The sequence below is a fragment of the Acinonyx jubatus genome, chromosome B4 (genome assembly GCF_027475565.1).
Source record: "Acinonyx jubatus isolate Ajub_Pintada_27869175 chromosome B4, VMU_Ajub_asm_v1.0, whole genome shotgun sequence".
Taxonomy (NCBI): Eukaryota; Metazoa; Chordata; class Mammalia; order Carnivora; family Felidae; genus Acinonyx; species Acinonyx jubatus.
In genome coordinates, this window is record NC_069387.1 from 19,237,144 (window position 1) to 19,258,790 (window position 21,647).

At 44.2% G+C, this 21,647-nt stretch overlaps 1 protein-coding gene across 4 annotated transcripts in view; it reads right to left on the minus strand.

The window, feature by feature from the left end:
• Positions 1–21,647, minus strand: part of NEBL (nebulette) — a 356,435-nt gene that overhangs the window by 216,860 nt on the left and 117,928 nt on the right. For 2 of the 4 annotated variants that reach the window (XM_053225372.1, XM_027073578.2), the window contains exon 3: positions 13,294–13,378. In XM_053225372.1, the coding sequence (XP_053081347.1) occupies positions 13,294–13,378 (85 nt within the window). Of the gene's footprint in view, positions 1–13,293; positions 13,379–21,647 lie in introns of those variants that run through there. The other 2 variants (XM_027073573.2, XM_027073571.2) reach the window with 1 other exon arrangement.

A 21,647-nucleotide genomic window follows, 5' to 3' on the forward strand; every position in this document is an offset into this window, starting at 1 on the left:
AAAAAACAGAGAGAGCTATTTCCAAAACCAGATAAAAGGTCATTTCTTCTCCAGTATATTGTTTCTCAGAGCAGTTGGTATTTGATCCATGTGAAGGGGAAGTCATACTGGGCTTCCATTCAAAGGAGTAAACATTTCAGTAGAAAAAGAGAAGAGAAAGTGAAATGGCAAACAGAAAAAAGTAACAGTTTACAGAATTTGGGAGAAGATCTTTTGAGGAGACCTAATAAACCCTCTAAGCCAGGAATTGTGCCTTTACTCACTCCTCTTCCCCCCCGGCTGCTGGCTTCTCTCCACACCCCCTCACACCCTGAGGGCCGGCAGTGTCTGGCCAAAGGAGGTATTCAGTAAGCACAGACTGAACCAAGAAGTAATTGAAACAGCTTTATACAAAATGAAACTACAGGGGCGCCTGAGTGGCTCAGTCCGTTAAGTGTCTGACTCTTGATTTTGGCTCAGATCATGATCTCACGGTTCGTGAAACCAAGCCCCGTGTCAGGCTCTGTCCGTGCTGACAGTGCGGAGCCTGCTTGGGATTCTCTCTCTCCCCTCTCTCTCTCCGCCCCTCCTCTGCCTTCCCTCTCTCTCTCTCAAAATAAATAAACTTTAAAAAAAAAAAGTAATTATAGGAAATACAGTTAAGTCCTTAAATGAGACTTCTTTGCCAGTAAAGGTTTGAAATCAAGAATAGCATGGTTTTTCTTGATTTGTGGTTAATGGCAAGAAAGGATGAGAAAGGCATCTGTCTACCACTCAAGAAAGTGTCCAATTCTTCATTCTCATAACTCCTGATTTTCATAAAGTTGTTTTCAGTTGTTCCTACTTCATTTCATGCATTATCACCCTTATCATCAAATGCTGTAATATAATCCTGATAATTGTTTAGCATGGTCATCAAATAATAACCACTAAATTAATAAACCTCTGGACTCTAGTTTAAAATCTAAAACAAGGGACGAAGATGAAACAGGTATTTATAGAATTAAGTTAATAAACTACAGATAGAGTAAGTAAAACCATCAAAATGGGTAAAAGCTTTCCTTGTGTTTCTGCTTGTTATGTTGTGGAATGAATGGTCTGTCGTCTGGAATGAGCAATATTTTGCAAGAGATCTCATTACCTCACTTCCAGAAATAATACTACCTCTGCTACACTTTTCCACGATAGCACTTTCTTAAAACATATGGAATGACTGAAAGACACAGGAACCGCAAGCTAATTCACATGATGGGAACCTAGACTGCAATGATATAGCTGTTTTAGTGTCCGGCAGTGAATTAAATCATACTTGGCCATTGATAACAAAAGAGAAACAACACTTCATGTTTTCTCAGCACTTCAGGTTTTCAAACAGACTATTTACTGAACGTTGTCTTTCCAAGTTAACTTTATTAGGTTATCACGTATGTTTATATATATGCATATATGTATGTATATACATGAATATATATGTCTATTATACTCATATGTATATACATGTAGGGGCACCTGGGTGGCTCAGTTGGAAAAGCATCCAACTTCGGCTCAGGTCATGATCTCACGGTTCGTGGGTTCAAGCCCCACATCAGGTTCTGTGCTGACGGCTCAGAGTCTGGAGCCTGCTTGAGATTCTGCGTCTCCCTCTCTCTCTGCCCCTCCCCCACTTGTGCTCTGTCTCTCCCTCTCAAAAATGAATAAGCATTAAAAAAAAGTAAAAAAATATGTATATACATGTTTATGAATACATGCATATCGTATATGTATGTGTTATATGCATGTATACATATACATATATGCAATATACATATACATTTTATACATATTATATATAACAGTTTATATACACGTTAAGTGGTATCCTATAGAGAGTAAAATATTCTAGAATGAAAAGTTTCAGAACCTTGGCAATTATCCAATCCCAAGGAAATCTTGTTAAGTATATGTTTTCTGTGCAATAGGAAAAACATAAGTTAAGATTTATTTTAGTTTTAATTTTAATGATTTATAAGCATTACAGCTATCCTAGAGATAAAGAAGAAAGTGCATAATGGCTCTAAGATTGGTTGTTTAAAAATAGGTTACGATCTTGGGAATGCAAGCTGGTGCAGCCACTCTGGAAAACTGTATGGAGGTTCCTCAAAAAACTAAAAATAGAACTACCCTACGACCCAGCAATTGCACTACTAGGCATTTATCCAAGGGATACAGGAGTGCTGTTTCAAAGGGGCACATGCATCCCAATGTTTGTAGCAGGGCTATCGACAATAGCCAAAGTATGGAAAGAGCCCAAATGTCCATTAATGGATGAATGGATAAAGATGTCGTATATATATACAATGGAGTATTACTCGGCAATCAAAAAGAAGGAAATCTTGCCATTTGCAACTACGTGGATAGAACTGGAGGGTATTATGCTAAGTGAAATTAGTCAGAGAAAGACAAAAATCATATGACTTCACTCAAATGAGGACTTTAAGAGACAAAACAGATGAACATAAGGGAAGGGAAACAAAAATAATATAAAAACAGGGAGGGAGGCAAAACAGAAGAGACTCATAAATATGGAGAACAAACTGAGGGTTACGGGAGGGGTTGTGGGGGGGGGCGGGCTAAATGGGTAAGGGGCATTAAGGAATCTACTCCTGAAATCATTGTTGCACTATATGCTAACTAGTTTGGATGTAAATTTTAAAAAATAAAAAAGAAAATAAAAAAAAAGAAAAAAAGAATAAAATCAAACTGTACTAAAGACCTAAAAATAATCAATTAATTAAAACACACAAACTATGCAATCTAAAAATGCATACACATCAATACATATTATTATATACATTTACATATAATACATATATAATAATATAAATGTATATTTAATATAATAACAAAAACCACCATAGTTTAAAGACATTAAGAATGTATTTGCTTAGGGGCACCTGGGTGGCTCAGTCGGTTAAGCGTCCAACTTCAGCTCAGGTCATGATCTCACGGTCCGTGAGTTCGAGCCCCCCGTTGGGCTCTGTGCTGACAGCTCAGAGCCTAGAGCCTGTTTCGGATTCTGTGTCTCCCTCTCTCTGACCCTCCCCCATTCATGCTCTGTCTCTCTCTGTCTCAAAAATAAACGTTAAAAAAAACTTTTTTTAAAAAAGAATGTATTTGCTTAAATAAGCTCTATTGCAAATTCATTTATTAACTTACAGTCCTTTGCTATAGTAAATGAATACTCCTGATTTCTTTGATGGGTGCTGTTTCTTATAGACTGTATTTCTTAAACTTACGGTATGAATTAGGTATAGAAGTGCTATCCGTCTGAAGCCTGCCTGGTCTTTTCTTATGTCTCTGAACAGTCCTTGGTCTCCTTCAGGGGCCCCCGTTCTTCTGCACCCGTTGGCACCCCATTAATAGTCAAGATTTAATCCTCAGCCCTCTTTTATAATCCCCATGCCCTTCTTCCATCCTTTTCTGTATCACCTACATACCGATAACTCCCAAATCTCTATCACCACTTCAGACTATTTCCTATGCATCAGGTTTGTACAAGTAACAATCCAGTGGATGCCTGAAAAACCAAGCAGGGAGCTGGGACCAGCTCTTCCTAGCTCACCTGAGTCAATTGTCAAACACAGATTTTTTAAAATATATATATACAAACTTACAGTCAAATAAATTATACTAGAAGTAGAAATATTAAATGTCAAACTTATTTCAAATTTAAAAAAAATCGGTTACGATCCTTGGCTTCACTATCCTTTACTTCTTTAGTTTAAATAAGAGTGTGAAATTTGGTATATTTAGTCGTTTGGTGTCTAAAAGCACTATGTGCTTGGGAAGGTAAATCTGTAGCTGAAGATGCTTATTAGATCTTCCTTCGTAGCTATTTGCAGATTACAGATCCCCCTGCAGTAAAAACAATTCCACATATATGGAAACGCAGCATGTCAGTCAAAAGGAAGCCAGATTTTCCCTACTAGTTAGGATCACATTTGTGTTAACTTAATTTCTGATTTACCATCATCTTAACTCTTGACTTCACCAAAAATCAAAAGAGAGGCTGGGAAGGGGTAGAGGAAGGGAGAGAAATTCTTCTAATCGTTCTCTTCAGACACTGTAATGAGAAATACTCCATTATAAAGTACAATCAAAGGCGCCTGGGTGGCCCAGTCGGTTAAGCGTCCGACTTGGGCTCACGTCATGATCCCACGGTTCGTGGGCTCGAGGCCCGCATCGGGCTCTTTGTTGTCGGCTCAGAGCCTGCTTTGGAGCCTGTGTCTCCCTCTTTCTCAGCCCCTCCCCCGCTTGCTCTCTATCTCGGTCTCAAAAAATAAATAAAAGTAAACTTAAAAAAATTTTTTTGAATATATTACTAAGAAAAAAACAGTATTAATCAGTTGAGGATTAAGAAATATTCAATCTCATGAGCCTACTAACTTAATGAAATGGCTTTAGGTTGAGCTTCTCTGTGCTGAGCAGCACTATCTTTCACCTTTGAGCGATTCCTGGAGTCCACCGAATTGACTCAAGGCTGCAGGCCTCAGCAAAACAAATTGCTTCTAGAAAGGACAGGGGGTGGGGAGCACCTGGGAGGCTCAGTTGGTTGAGGGTCCAACTTTTGATTTCCGCTCAAGTGATGATCCCTGGGGTCATGGGATCGAGCCCCATGACCCCAGGGATCATCACTGGGGTCATGGGATCGAGCCCCATGTCAGGCTCTGTGCTGTACATGGAGTCTGCTTATGATTCTCTCTCTCTCTCTCTCTCTCTCTGCCCCTCTCCCCACTCACTTTCTCTCCCTCTCTCCCCCGACTCTCTCTCAAAAAATAAAAATAAAAATAAATAAATAAATAAAGGACAAAGGGGTAGTGAAAAGCAAATAACCTTGTAGTAAGAAAACACCGACTTTTAACGTCCAAAAGCTATGACCTAATCAAAGCCACTCAAGAACACAATTTAAAACAAAGCATAAAGGAAGTGAGCTAAAATAACTAAGGCACTTCTTAAAAGTATACTAATACTTCTAGTTACTTCCACATAGAAAACCTGAGCAACTGAACTAAAGATGACACTAGTTGCCATCAATGGATGGATATTATGACTGCTATTATTTTTTGTCTTCTCTTGTCCTCTGTTATTTTTAAACATGTTTAGTGAAAATTAGACACATCTTCCGAAGCAAAACTGGTTTTCCCATCAACTTTCTCAGACCTCTGACCTTCCGCCAATATCTGAGACTAGTCTGGGGAATGAGCTTTTAAAGGAATAGTCACACGACATGGAAGGTCTGACAATTATTATTTGGCAGACAAAAAAGAATGGCGATTCCTTCTCTTTAAGGTCTTTTCATCTTTGCTAACCTGAGATGTTACTGCAGAACACTTTTGTACTACAGTCAAGATCATTACAACTGGAGGGAATTTTTAAAAATCATCCAGTACAAGCCATTATTTTATGTCCTGAAAAGGCCAAAGGTCAGCGGTACCCAAAGTCACACTTAGTGGCAGAGGCGGGACTCAAACCCAGATCTGTCTTTTTTTTTTTTTTCTAAGTTTATTTATTTTGAGAGAGAGAGAGAGAGAGCAGGGAAGGGACAGAGGAAGGGAGAGAGAGAATCCCAAGCAGGCTCCACTGTCAGTGCAGAGCCCGAGGTGGGGCTTGAACCCACAAACCGTGAGCTCATGACCTGAGCCAAGATCAAGAGTCAGACACTTAACCGACTGAGCCAACTAGGAGCCCCCTTGAAACCAGATCTCTTGGTCTAGGGCTATATCTTACCACAAAAGCCAAAGGTTAGCATTTTACGTACAATGTACTCAGATACAAAATAAAGGTCGATTTCCTACAGCTGCTCTGCTATTCCTCCCGAGTCCCCATCACATTCAAATGGGAGGAACTAACTTTAGTCCCAGCCATTAAACCAAATCCATTCAATGAAGTAAATGGCTTAGGTATATTCAGACTTCTTCTTGCTTCCTGTCTCCACTATCAATATGCTGTCGCAGCGGGTGTGAGCTGGGAGGGCTTCAGTGACTTCAGGTGAAGAAAGAGGGAAGTCCTGAATCCACGTTCACAACTCCCCATTCTCCCCTCTAACTCCTTTGTCCACAGTGGCATCTCCTCGACCTCTTGGTCATTAGCGTCCACTGAGGACTGTGGCTGGTGACATCACGGTGTATTCTTCCCTTGGCTCGGAAAAAGCTTGGTGGCATTGCCTGCCGAGTCTGGCTGTCCTCACGGGGGTCCTACTACCGCTCCCTGCCTGCGTAAGCCACCCCTGGCTCCAGGGGCACATTGTCCCTGCAGTGGGAGCTCCCTCCCCAGCAAGCACCCTCGGCCTTCCCCTGCGAGGTGTGCTGAGACTTCCATCGCCTTCCACGCCACGCCCGATGCTGGAAGACAAAACCCAGGTTCTCCCCGTGCCCACCATGCCGGGGAGGCTCACTGTTCAGGTGGGAAGAAGCGTGCATCTTGTAGGGTGGTCTTCTCTGCTTCTTGCTCCCCCACCACTTACTCACCATGCCTCCCCATCTTCCCTCTGGGAGACTTCAGCCAGGACAGACAGGGAGGTCCCGTTTCAGACTCTGATTTTTCTGCCTTTTCCCACAATCTACCAGGGCCAAAAGAGGGACGGACAGTCCTCTTCACATGGGACCGTATTTTATCCTTCTCAAAATGGGGTTCGCTCCTCGCCTTTCTCTGGACCCATCAAAGCGAGGTGGTGTGGCAGAACACGATTCATACAAGAGAAAGATGAAAAACACATTGATTTGATATTGCTAAAATATTCACTTCATCATAGCTGTTACAGTCATGACCCCAGAGCCACAAAATTGATAGGCTATATATTCAAATGCCTAATTAAAGGACCAGGAATCTGATTCTGGCCGGCAGAATCACAACAAATAGCACGTAGCCTGGCCACACAAAGTACAGCACTCACATCCGCCACCGTGAGCTGCAGGAGTGATCGAAAGGAAGACAGGACGAGCCAGGAGGGCACCAAAGACCCACGATGCCAGGACTCCGAGACCAGATGGAAAGAATATGGGTCATTTCCGGAGGGGGAGGGGGAGAAGACCAGGCCCCTGTGATGAAAAGCTCTAAAACCCCATCATGACACAGCAAATCAAAACATTTTGGGTCATTTTGCTGTCTGTCACTACGGACATTTTTGTCCCTTACATCATTTTATCCAGAAGCAAAATACGAAAACAATCTGCCTTAAGGGAAATTACCAGGGTTAGAGTTAACATCTGCACAGCACGCTAGGTTCCCTGGAAGAAACGTGCCGCATTAATATTTCTCCTTTGAAGTTCTTACCCACATTCATCCCTTCCTATACGTGAAACATAATCTCTCATCATTCTTGCTGCCTCGAAACCCTGCAAGGGAACGTGCTGAAGCTTCTCCCTGTGAACTTTCACCTTTACATCCAGGAGAAGGTGCCTGTCGCGGGAAGGAGGCAGCGTCGCCATGGGATCAGGATACAGCATCAATGGTGAAAAATCAGAAGATGGGAACTAGAAAGCTGCCAAAATTAGGTTCAGAGAAGAGGCACGCATGAAAGGTGTCTCGTCCAAGATCAGCGGAATACAAGAAGTACCAACAGAAACGATCTGGGGGGACAGTCTTGGTGTTCGGAAGTCTGAGGTTGTCAGACGAGATAAGGGAAGGATGGGAAGAGGACCCAGCGAAGAGCAGAGGAGAGTTGGCCAAGTTCAGGAAATGGAAACAAAAAAGGAAAACTGATACACATCTTGAAATGGGGTCTATGGCCAGGCAGGATGCAGCAGACCAGACGGAGACCCCATTACACATTTGTCTGCAGAAAGGTACTCAGGCCTCCCACTCCCTGCAAATGTTTTAAAACATAATTAGAATACGCACAGCCCTCCCTGCAGGCCTTGCCCCGGTTGCCATTTCACCCACTTTGATTAGTTTTTTATTACCATCCTGTCCCCGACTAAACCACAGATCCCCTGAGGGTGAGAACTTTATCTGGGCTTTGCTCACCACGGTGTCCCCAACGTGGCCTTTGAATGGTGCCCGGTGGCCAATGCAATTCAGGTCTGATTTATGGCTGGGTGGGGGCCCTCGGGAGGGGATTTGAAGCCTTCAGAAGATGCTATCCAGCTACCTCCCCAATCGTCTTTCAAAAGCCACGGGGGTTCCCAAGTCAGAGATTCGTGGCTTTGAAGGAAGTCAGTCTCCGGCGACACTTGATCAGCGTCACCCGAGAGGGGTCTGCGTCAGGTAGTTACTTAACACCTGACTGGACGCTTAGACGGCAGATAACTGAGAGAAAAGCCCTCCGGAAATGCAACCACAGAACGGGGAGGTCCAGAAGTTGCCAAGGGCAAGCTGGAGAAAGAGAAAGCGTGCCACAGGACCACCTCCTCGAGCGTCCAGAGGTTTATAGCAAGCACGTGTCTTCCTCTCCCCCACAAAGACGCTAAACTCTTATGTCCCCTATTAAGAAAAAGATACATTCCCTTCTCACCCTTCCTGCTCCCATCTACTGTATTCCCTCCGAGCCATGCGCTTTATGCCTCCGCAGAGACGCGCAAGATTAAAAAAGAATCAGCTCAGATTACAAAATGAAGACTCAAAGGTTCCAGAATGATTTGTATTCTCTCCATAATCATTTTCAATCGTTCATCGTACCCGCGCTCATAAATTACACACACTCCATTTAAGAACACAGTGAGCCCAAAATCTCTATTATTTTCGGCATGATTGCAAACAGCTAAGCCAATCACATAAACAACCAAGTGGGTGCGACTAACGTTCCACTTGGAGCAGTGCTTCTCAGATCTCTGCCCCACAGAGGGCCAGGGCTTCCTGAGACAGTCACTCGGCCCTGGGAGTGGGCAGAGGCGGTGACGGAATGGGGGTTTGGTCCTCCTTCTACCGGAGCTTCCCCTGCCCATGCCACCGAGCGACCCTTTCCACAGCTTTTAGAAGTCCGCAGACCCCCGGGCCGGGCACTCAGAACATCCGTGCCCTTTCTTCCAGAAAGAGTATGCTACACAGCCTGAAAAAAGGACACATTTGCTACAACATACTTTGAAAATAATTCGTCAAGAAAATGTTTCTCCTAAGGGGCTTCTCACATCACTTAATTTTTTTCTTAAGTTTATTTATTTATTTTGAGAGAGACAGAGACAGTGTGAGCAGGGGAGGGGCAGGGAGAGCAGGAGACAGAGAATCCCATGCAGGCTCCACACTGTCAGCACAAGCCCAATGCCGGGCTCGAACTCACAAAATTGTGAGATCGTGACCTGAGCCGAAACCAAGAGTCGGACTCTTAACCGACTGAGCCAGGCAGGCCCCCCTCATGTCACTTAAGTTTTTAAACTTTAGGGATTTTGCAACTTACAAAGGGTTTGTGTTCCAGTTGAGTTTACAAGGCAGGGCTTTTCAACACCGGCTCACTTTCCTACAGGGCAAGGATATTATGCCCATCCCGAGCATGTTACTAATGCTAACAACTAATAGTTATTACTATTAGTAACGTTACTAATACCACTGCATGTAGAGTTTGACTTTTGCTCCTTGTAGAAGGGGCCACCGGGGGCATCGAACCACTATGTACCCTCTTTCCTTGAAGCCATCCACCCTGTGATCTGTGATGAAAAGGGAGTTAAGTGACAGTGGAAGTCCTTCCCCCTCTCCCTCCCCACCAACTCAACTTCCTGTTTCCAGGGCAGTCCCTGTCCCCCTGTCCACCACAGCCAGTGTCTGCCCGTCCGAGGCTCCAGTGGTGTGCCAGCTGGAGAAAGCCTGGAAAGCAGGGCCACCACCAGCTCTGAAAAGCTAACTCACGGTTTGCTTGTTTATTCTCCAATATTTCTCATCATTTTATTATGACAATCTGGCACCTAATACAGATCCCCCCAAAAAAGCTTGAGAGGGTTTGACACTCAGGGGAGGAAAAAAAAAGATGTTGGAAGTGTCTACAACCCTCTCAGAAACTAAGAACCAAAAAGATGAAGGAAGAAAAGGGAGAAGATCACAATGTGTCTCTATAAATAACTGTTTAGGTTCAACCAAAATTTCGTTTTTGTTTTTCCTCCATTTTGGCCCATTTGGTAAGCTAATGAGCTGAAACAAAAGAACTAGTTGTTGTTGGTTTTTTTTGAATGTTTATTTATTTTTGAGACAGAGAGAGACAGAGCATGAGCGGGGAAGGGGCAGAGAGAGAGGGAGACACAGAATCCGAAGCAGGCTCCAGGCTCTGAGCTGTCAGCACAGAGCCCGATGCGGGGTTCAAACTCATGGACCATGAGATCATGACCTGAGCCAAAGTTGGATGCTTAACCGACAGCCACCCAGGCACCCCCAAAAGAACTAGTTTTAACCAAACAATTCTAAGAGAGGATTTCAAACTTGAGATTTGGCACAGGCTTAACTCATTTAGTATCGCAAATGACTATAAACAAGTAAATAAAATACTAAAAGTCAATTTTCCACCCAAACGGTTGAGCTGTTCAGAATTCTTGATGTCCAAACACTAAGGTAATGCTGTGCCGCAGAAGCAAACTATTTAAAATGCTAAAATTAAATCAACTGCCATTCATGAATGTTACCATTTGAGAAGATCCCTTTCTATGCCTTTGCAAAAGCAGAAATGCTCTTACAGAAGTATTTGCATCTGTCACCCAGAAAAATACAGCTGCTAATAAAGAAGAGGAGGAGGATTTCTTCCTTTGCGTGACTTTTGCACCCAGCAAAAGTTCCTTTGCATAAGCTGAACTACAACCTTGTACTGCAACCATTTGCTCGCGGATCTCCTTTTCTGAGTGCCCTCTGAGCCAAAGGACCAGAACACTGGTTAAGAGGGTGGATAACGAGGGCTCACAAAATGTAGGTCTATTCCAAGTTCAACTCCTTACCAAGTTTGCAAGGACAAGTTATCTGACTCTTTAAGGGTTGAGTGCTTCATCTAAACAGGGATAGTAATCATAAATACCTGTTCCGTGGCGCTGTTTGAGACCAAATGGAACAACACATGTAAAATTCTGTGCCCAGAATATAGAGCAAGGCTGACGATGAGGAGGAGGCTTTCACATCCCCAATGCCCCGCACGGTTCATTGCGATAGTGCAGAGTCAGTACGTGTTTCTTGAACCGAGTTGAATTTCCCCACACGGTCGGCCCGATGAAGTCCTACATTTCTTTCCGGCGATGACACTGGAACAAAATCTTAAAGAAAATCGGATGCCTTCACCCGCCCACTGTTTTGAGACCCCACGGTGCTTTGTGCCTTCCTCTGTCAGCCCTGTGCCACCACCCTATCAGCACCTTCTGAAGCTTGCAGGTTGCTCCGTGACAGAGAATAAAACCAGCCTTTCGTAAAACAGTGAGCTCCTTTTCTTTGCATTTCCAGAACCGGGCACGTGGCAGGAAAACAGTAAATGCTTGTTCCTGGGCCTGGCTCAGGCACCTATCGCCACTAACTGAACCCACAGGGAGCGGTGTGCCTTCCAAGGAAGCAGACAGGTGTTCATATCCGATCCTTTCTCAGCCTTCAAGGGTCCACTCCAATCCCACCTCTGGCGGGAACCAGAGACCAATCCAACCGGCACTCATCCCTCCCTTTTGGAATCCTTACTGTAAATTAAAGATAGCCATTCTGGTGGGGTTGGTGTCGGGGTGGGGGGGGGGTGTGGTTTATTAGTCCTGTTTCCTCACATACCCTGTGAGCTCTGTGAAGGGAAGATTAACTAATTATGAATTCTTTTGCACAGAACAAGGACATGTAATAGGCAGGAAACAAATATTTGATTGCTTGATTTAGTTCTGTTTTCCAATGTGCTCGAAGTACTCCTCCAGAATTATCTAATTAATCCTAACTTGATGAGAAGAAAGGCATATTGGATCTGCACAGACCACAGCCAAGTCCTGGCACCCTCCACAGTGTGAATGAGCAAGGGTGTTCTTGCGGGCTCGGCGACACTGCCTCTCTTTGGCCAGCACTCAATTTTTTGAACTAATGGCTTAGCACACAAGAATTAGCATTTTACAGAACCAAAAACTAACTGCCAACCAAGTCTTCATGGTGCTGCTAACCGACAGCAAACTCTACTTTGAGTTCTATCTCCCCCAACTAAATGGACTGAGAAGTGGTCCCCCAAGACCCACAGAAAGAGGGTGGAGGGAACCACAATCGCCCCCGTGGACCCATAAACCTGCACAGAGATAATGAGATCCGCTACCACCGAGAGCCGACCGCTGTCATTTAGAATGGCCACAACTGGCATTTTCAAAGCGTATCAGTCAGGTACCTCTTTCCTTTGCAAATTCTGTGCTTCTTTTTTTTTCATCTCGAGGATTTTCGGGGACCGTCATAAAAACAGTAAGCCTTCACGGTTACATAATCTGTTAACTTTGAAAATGCTTTCGCACCTCACGACCTGTTGGATACCTGCAGCCACCCAAGACGGGTAGACAAGATAAGACAGACGGATAGCGGGTCTCACTTTACATGAGCACAGAGAATCAGAGTGGCTGGCCCAATGTCCCAACCAATGAACCACAGCAGGGAGGGGCCAGACTCAGCCTTCGCCCCCCCCCCCCACCACCTCCCTCGGCTCCTTGATGTTGTCTTACTACATGGTTGACCAAAGGGCTGCACTGTAGCTGTTCCCCATCTTCCCACAGTGTGGCAGGCAAGACAACTTCTCTGAAAGAGAGCGCCCTGTGTTCCCTAAGAGATGGGGTGTCCCTGCAGAAAGTACCGAATTTAAATCCCCAGTCTTAACCAGCGTACTTCACCATATTGAAGGCAAGTTTGCATCCAAAATGGTTGAGTGGGAGCCAACTGTGGTGTTCTAATCTTTGTTCATGCTGTCAGTGTGACATATGAAAGAAATAGGAATAACGTGACAGGGTGAAAACAAAGCTAGTGGCTGGTGTGAGATACACAGACAGGGTGTTAGCCCCACACGCACTGCAACTGGGTCAAGTTAACACCTCTTCTTTCCCCTACATATGCGGTGTGGAAAAGCTATTTATAAAATGTTTTTAAATATTTAGGACCAAATAAATCAATATTGTTGGGAAACACTTACTCTGACCAGAACTCATTTAGTTGCCCTAGTCCCATGTGAATAACAGAACCGGGAACGTCAGGATGATCCAAGACCAGGAATAAAACAGATATTTTCAGCGCTTTCACCGAGAATGCCCTCCCAGGCCTGCCTTCAGCCTCCACACCAGCCGGTGACCGGGCATAAACAGAACAATGGCGAAACCTCAGAAGAGTGGCCTTGGGACTAATATTTGGTACCAGTGCAACAAAAATAGGCTTTCGAGAAGTTACCTGACTCTGCAATTCACTCTGCTGTTTCAGGCGAAGATTTTCAGGTGTATCTGCCACCGTGGTGAAGGACTGCTTTGGGTAGTGCCTGTGGAGAAATATTTTAAAAGAACATAATTAAAATCTTATGTTGCAAAGCAATGCTTTGACACCCAGTTGCTCTATCCTTCCCTCCCATCACAGTGGAAAGAGGCGTCTCTCGCCCCTTGGCGAAGGCCATCTCCGTATCATTATTCTGGGTTCCTCTTCCATTCTCATGACCCTCTATCACCAGTTACCCACCACGCCCTGAAATCTCAACCTCGACTTCTCGACTCTGTTGGCTGCCTCCCATCAGCATCCAGGCATGCTCGAGGCTCTCCTATCTTTTATTACCTCTCCCTCTAACCACACACTATTCTAGCCTGTGGGGCTAGACTCTCTTCTCTCCTTCGGCCAAACTTCCTCACCGAGAGGCCTCAACTCACTGTCCCTGCTCATCTCCTCTCCAACTCTCTCCTCAGCACCACGCATTCGGGCTTCTACCTCCTGCTTCCAGAAGTTTCTCTGCTCAAAGTTCTAAGGACTTCCCTGTGGACACATGCAGCAGCCATCTTTCTTTCTTCCTCTTGCTTCACCACTGCTCCATCTGGAAATGTCCTCTCTCTTGGTTTCTATGTCACCACACACTGCCGGACTGGCTTCTCCCCCTCTGGTTGTTCCTTCTCTGTCTCCTGTGGGTTCCTCTCGGTTGCCCATCTCAGTGACTCACAGACGTGGGTGATCGCTACGTGTATGCCGATTACTCCCAAATCTAGCCCAGTGTTCTGTCCTAGATCTCAGACCCCCTGGCATTTCCTCTTGTGTATGTTCCACAGCCACCATAAACTCAACCAGTCTGAAACTCAGCTGTCCGATATCCCACCCCACCTCCAAGACAAGCACCTCCCTCTTATTCACTCTTTCATTTAGAAGTGCCCAGTTGGCCAAGCCAGAAACTAGGAGATAATCTTGCCTCCTCACACAGTCAATCAGTCACCAAGTCCATTGATTCTATCTCCTACATACGCCCCAGATATGTTTACATCTTTCCATCTCCACTGCAATTTTCCCGATAGGCCACATTTTCCTTTCAGGGAAACAGAACGCTTGCCAGTCTTGCCCTTCTGAGCCAGGGTGCCAAAGCAAACATTCTAAAATGCCCGTATGATTACATTACTCCTCTGAGTGAAACCGCTCAACGTCTCCCCATTGATCTGAGAATAAAGTCCAGTCTCCTGTCTTCTGAGGTTCCACGATCGCCCTCTGAATTCTTCCTGCTCACTCGCCACGTTCCACCCATGGAGCTCACCCTTCTCTTTCCCACCTCTTCGCCACACGCCGCTCTCCTGGACCAGAATACTCCTCCCTCCTCACGCCCTGCTTCTCTGGCTGACACTTCTTCACCACCTAGGTCTCGTCCTACACGTCACTGTTTCCAGGAGTCCTTCCCATCGTAATTCTCATCCCATTCATCTGTATGCTCCCACGGACATGTCTCCAGCTCGCAGTACAAGGCAAGTTCCGTGGTAGCGAGAACAGGCTGTCTTGCCCCTTGTCAGAGCACATGCAGCACCTACCGGCGTCCGGCTCCTAATATGACTTCGATAACATGTGTAAATATTTGTGGAAGGAAGAAAAGAAGGAAGAAGGAAAGAAAGGTAGGAGAGAGGGGGAGGTAACAATCAGCCATATGACCAGAGTACGCGATCAAGCTACAGTAAAGCTTCACCATGTTACGTAGTAGATGGTCACACATATGCAAACACACAGGTCCTCCTAGAGGTGAAGTGAGGGGCCTCTGCTCCCTCTGTGTGGGTAAGGGTACAAACCCTGATTTGTGGCTGCCCCCCCACCACCCGCCCACACTTGGCTGGCATGGGGGGGAGGGGGGCGTGTATCACTAGCTGCTGTGACTCGATCACCACCAAAGCTGTGGTGCTCAGAGCTGTCCCTCCAAGAGCCTCCTCCCTGGCCCCTCTCATTAGTGATGTCCACCCTGCGTCTCTTCCTGTGGTTTCTCAAAAGTCCTCTCCGCCCCACTATTTATACGGCACTATACCTACTCTCCTTGTAGACAGAGACATTAACAGAACACGATGCAAAGCACTAGTGCTTTCAAAGTCTACCAAGGTTGGGGTGGCCTCGATCATAGGAAATCATGGTGCACAAAGGACTTCTGGCCGTCAAGAGATCACTTTTCCCACACAGCACTCAGCCTCGTACAGTCTTCTTGGCTTCTGGTTTCCACCTTCTAATCCAGACCACGAACCTAGACAGTCAAGTCTGTTTCGAATGTTGGTCAAAACTAGAGTATTAGGGCGCCTGGGTGGCTCATTTGGTTAAGCGTCTGACTCTTGATTTCGGCTCAGGTCGTGATCCCAGGGTCGTGAGATCGAGCCCTGCCACAGGCTCTGTGCAGACAGTGTGGAGACTACTTGGGATTCTCTCTTTCTCTCTCTCTTTTTCTCTGTCTCTCAAAATACATAAATAAACTTTTTAAAAAAAGTATTCTTTTCAAGGGAGGAGGGCATAGCCCACAAGGTTTCCTCCCTCTACGCACCCTGGAGTCACAGCCTTTGGGTCATCCACACCCTTTGGGGACTACTACTGAACAGTGCTGCTCACAGGGGAAGCTGGATAGATGATTTCGGTATGTTCTGGAATATTTGTACGTCAGTCTTGGACAGCTGAACTTCACCGGACTTCCAAATGTAGCAACTATGCCTTGCTATAATTTAAAGCTAAAATAACAATTTAGCACATGTGCTTTTTTTTTTTTCCCGAAATACATTATGTGGAATAAAGTTTCACAGAGATTTGCAGGGATTCCGCAATGTTTAATTCAAAAATTTTACATATCTATTTTAACTACTTTGAAAACTGTAATGAAAGTCTACCCTTGAATGTGTCACAGACAGTTTAGCCCGCTGAGACCCTCCCTGCTGGTCTAACGGACCAGTTACCTCCGTTTGGGGACAGACATTGGGGGACAACCTGCTCCTGCCTGTTTATGTTTAATTAAAAATCAAACAGGGGCACCTGGGTGGGGGCGGGGGGTGGGCTCAGTGGGTTAAGCATCCGATCCTTAGTTTGGGCCCAGGCCATGATCTCCAAGGTTGGTGAGTTCGAGCCTTGCGTGTTTGGGATTCTCTGTCTCCTCTCTCTCTCTCTGCCTCTTCCCCCACTCAGTCTCTCAAAATAAATGAATAGACATTTTTTAAAAAGCAAATAGGACCTTTTAGGTAAATATAATTTTAAAACTAAGCAGAATTTTAAATTAAACAGCATCCTGAGGTGGAACAGTGAACTGTTGGAGGGGCAGGTGCACAACCCGTTACTGCTTCTCTATGCGCACCTGCATTTCCTCCACACAAGTTCTATCTAAACAAGTTCTAAAAACAAGTTCTATCTGGATATGACAAAACCTCCCTTGCCGCACATACCTCTCATTCTGGGGTATCATTTCCAAAAACAATCTAATTATTCTCTATCATTTGACTTGACAATGAGAAGAGGCGACAGATCTGAGCTTTAAAGTATACGCATATAGAGGTGCCTGCGTGGCTCGGTCGGTTAAGCCTCTGACTTCGGCTCAGGTCATGATCTCGCAGTTCGTGCATCCGAGCCCCGCATCAGACTCTGTGCCAACAGCTCCGGAGCCTAACGCCTGCTTCGGATTCTGTGTCTCCCTCTCTCTGCCCCTCCCCAACTCATACTCTTGTCTCTCTCTCACTCTCAAAAAAAAAAAAAAAGAATAAACATTAAAAAAAATTTAAGTACATGCATATAAATAAAATGACACTTTTACAAGCCTGACTCTGGCATCCCATACTGAGTTTTATCTGGTCAAGGGTTACACAGGAAAAAAAAATTTTTTGAGAAGTTTCTGCTGTTTTGTTGTTGTTGTTGTTTTAGAAGACGCACTATGCCGACCAGGTGGCCAAAGCAGCCACCCTAACGTGTTGTGCGATTACAATGAGGACTATAAACACATTGGCAATATTCTGCATTTTTTTTCCCGTCCTCAAAGGTTCTGTTAATGGTGGGTTCATGCGTATATACCATAGCTTTACCTAAAGGTGCATAACAGGCAGAAATTATCTAAAATTTGACCTGGGAGAAAAAATCCAATTCACAGTTACTAACCAAAATAATAAATGCTGGGGGAAAGAAGGAATTTCTATTTGAAACTAGTAGGGATCACGAGTAACATAATGGATTTCTCAACACCATGTCTATGTAGTAACATCCACCTGCACTAATCCAACAATATTCTGCTCTGAAGTCAGAACCTCCACTCTTCCCTACCCAACACCACAGCTACAAAAAAAAAAAAAAACAGATGTAGAAATATATTGAGGGCCCAGTGGTCCCTCATGGGATCATACGAACAGCAAAGCAAAGCATTTGCAAATTCATTGATGGTACTGTAGAGTTATTTCTAGCTCTTTCCAAATACTATGTTCAAGTGGTAGTAGGAAGTCTTCCGAAAATAAATGTCTTGAATGGAAATCTTAATGAAAGTAGATCTCTTCACCAGGGCTTACAGGAGGAACATTTTCTCCTTGTCCCTATTAGGGGTCAGTATATAAGATAGAAGCCATGACGAATGGATGTTCGAAGAGAACCAGGAAAAAGGTAAAAAAAAAAAAAAAAAAAAAAAAAAAAATACAAAAGAAGGGGTGGAGGAATTGGTACATTAATAAATTTCCTGGAAAATGAAATGTAACTGTGTAAATGCGGCATATAATACATTGAAAGCCTGTGGAAAGATCTGGAGAATACTGTGGAATGTTTAAGCATCATAAATAGAAGTCTCTTAGCTGAAGTACACAGGAATTGGATGAAGTATATGTATCAAACTAGGCTGCCAGCTGCAACAAACCCAGATTTCCATGAAATGCTATAATCAAAATAAAAAGAGAAAGAATCAAGATAATAACAGAAGACAACATCTGAAACAGCAAAGTTAGGTTCTAGAAAGAAGACTTCCAATTTTTATCTCAGAGAGATTTAGCTGATTCAAACAGAGGGAAAGTTATATGCAAACCACTGAGCTGGTCAGAGTGAGAAAAGCAGTGTAAGCAAATCGCAACCTCCACGGACATGGTTAGAAGACGGAACACTCTGGAGAATGTGAACATCCAGGACCTTGCTTTTCATCCAGAGCCGGGGGGGGGGGGGGGGGGGGAGGCATGAGCCCTGAAGCCAGATTTCCTGAGTTTGGACCTGGATCTTCCACCCGCTCACTGTGTGCCTTCAGGCAGGTTTCTTAACCTCTCTGGCCTCAATTTCCTCACCTATAAAATCAACACTAGGATGGCACTTCTTGAGCTTAGCCCAAAATGAACACCTGTAAAGCATTTCAAACAATGTTTAGCTCACAGTAAGCATCCAATAAAGTAGTAGTACTTCCTCTTTGCTCTGCACGGCAAAGTGACTTAACCTCGGGACCTCATCACCTTCGTCTATATAGTAAGGATAAAATACTCCTGGCTCTCTCATGAGGTTGCTGGCAGAACGACATAAAAGACCTTCCCATATGTAAACTACTGTAGGCGTGAGATATCAGTGAGCCACTCAGACATGCAAAGTCAAGGTCTTTATGAGTTTATTTATTGTAAATTGTGCATTAACACAGTGGTTCTCACACAGGACATTTGGTAACAGGCAAGGTCGGGAGACATTTTTGACTGCCTTTGGTTTAGGGCAGGTGGTGGGGTAGTGTATACTGTTGGCATCTAGTGAGTAGGGTGCTGGGAAACATCCCACAACGCACAGAACAGCACCTGCACCCCAACAAAGGCGTGTTCTGTCCGAAAGTCAATACTGCTGAGGCAGGACAGCCCTAAATAACAGATATAAATCTCTAACATGAGAGGAGGCCACTAACATTAAAACTGCCAGCTCTTTCTAACCAATCTGGTATCTTCGTTTTCACTGGCAAAGTCAAACAACGCCCCCCCCCCCCAAAACACACACTTCCCCCAAATCCTAGGCCACACCGCGGGTCAATTACTCCTGTCTGAGCCTTCTCCCTCATGAGCACTTAATTCTTCCCTCTGTAGCTTTTTGTTGACTTGACCGCGTTAAAGTGCCACTCAAACTAGAAAGTGCGAGAGCAGAATTCAGGTGTCAAAATAATTTGTTATTACATCATCATTTCCTTATGGGCCCTGTGCAGGAAAGAGTTACCACAGCAGGCCTGAGCGCTCTGTTTGAAAAGCTAGCTTACAAGGTTGGTCCTTGGCCGGTTTCTAAGAACTTGGATTTGGGGACGGTTCCCACCACCATTAACGGATAATACTGTGCCTAAGCTGTTTGTACAAACAGTATGGTTTATGCTCAACATTTGCTTTCCTTCTGGGAGTCTGGCATTCGAGTACCTACTAGGCAAAAGGTGTCTCTGTGAATGGCCGCCAGTGAAAGTCCTAGGAACTAAGTCTCTAATGAGCTGCGTTGGTTGGCAACATTTGACACATGTTGTCACAACTTGTTGGTGGGGGAATTAAGTGCATCCTGTGTGACTCTTCTGGGAGAGGACTCCGGAAGCTTGTTTCTGCTGTCCTCTAGCCTCGGCACCATACGTCTTTTCCCTCTGCTAATTTTGCTTTGTATCTTTTCACTGTAATAAATCATAGCCATGAGTGTAACTCTGTGTTGAGTCCTAAGAGACCTGTTCAAGAATCATCAAACCTGGAGGTGTTCTTGGGGACCCCCAACATACGACTCGTTGTTCCTAACAACACATCATTCCTGAAAGAAAAATGATATTACCATTTTTAATGTATTATCTACTTTAAGAAAAAGCCATTTTATCTCTTAAGAACATTTAAAAGGCCGAAGTTCAGGGACATCTGGGGGGCTCAATCAGTTAGGCACCTGACTCTTGATTTTGGCTCAGGTCATGACCCTTCGTGGGATCGAGTCCCAGGTCAGGCTCTGCACTGAGCATGGAGGCTGCTTAAGATTCTCTCGCTCCGTCTGCCCCCTCCTCTGCTCACACTCTCTCTCTCTAAAAAAAGTTTAAAAATAAAAGTCCAACGTTCGGACTTCCCGTTATTAAAAGCTGGCTTTTCAGCCCTGCCTTTCTGAATTAGATCAGGACCTAATGACTTTGCTTTGGGCCATCTTTTCATGCTCCACTCTTAACCAAAGATCCAAGGACCATGATTACAATGGTTCTGGATGGTGGGGAAATGACAGAAAGTTTAAACACAATTTTGAGTATTTCTCCCAAATCGGAACAACTCCATTCTTTCATATCATTGAAAATATCTTCAAAAAATAAAACATTTTAAAATAAATCTGAGAGAGATTATCTTCTGTGAATTTATTTATAAAGGATGCACTTCAGCAAGAGAGAAAATAACTCCAGAAGAACAAGCTGAAATGCAAAAGGGAACAGTAAAGCAAATAAAATGGTAAGTGCACACGTACGCATTGTGTGGAATAGTAACGATGTCTATTATTTGGGTTTGGTTTTTTTTTTTTTAAGGAAAAGGCTTAAAAAAAGAAAAAGCAAAAATACTGGACAATCAGATTGAGAAGGTAGTCTGAGAATTAAAGTATTCTAAGGTCCTTCCATTCTTCATAAGAAAGGTTAGGATCTTACTGGATTTTAGGCTGTCCTTAAGTAAATGTGATAATACTTTAAGGGTAATCACAAAGAATGAAAAATCATACACAAAGTCAAAGTCTTATGGAAAGGGAAAATCAAATTTTTAAAAAGTACTAAAATGCTAACTCAATAAGATAAAAAACAAAGAGAACAGAAAGAGAAGAAGCACAGAAGAAACAAGACAAATACACATTTAACCACTGGGAGAAACAATTCAATAATCACAAAAATATCAATGAGTTAAAAACACCAGCTGAAAGACCCAGAGTCCTATTTTTAGCTCTCCTATAAAAGAGCTGTATCCGTTTGAGACAAAATACACTTTAAAAGTAAAGGCATAATTGGGGCACCTGGGTGGCTCAGTTGGTTAAGTGTCTGACTCTTGATATCAGGTCAGGTTGTGATCTCACAGCCCCGAGATCAAGCCCCGAGTCGGGCTCCACTCCGAGCACGGAGTCTGCTTGGGATTCTCTCTCTCCCTCTCTTCCTGCGCCTCCCTCACTCATGCTCTCTCTCTCTCTCTCTCTCAAAACAAAGAAATAAACATTTTATAAAGAAATAAAGGCATTATTAAGACTGGAAACACTACAGTGATAAAGGTTCAATGCACGAAAAAAATACATATCATCCTAAATATAAACGTACCCAATATCGGTCTCAATCAGTTGTTTAAAACATGTGTGTGCGCATGTATATTTAGAGAGAAAGGGGGAGG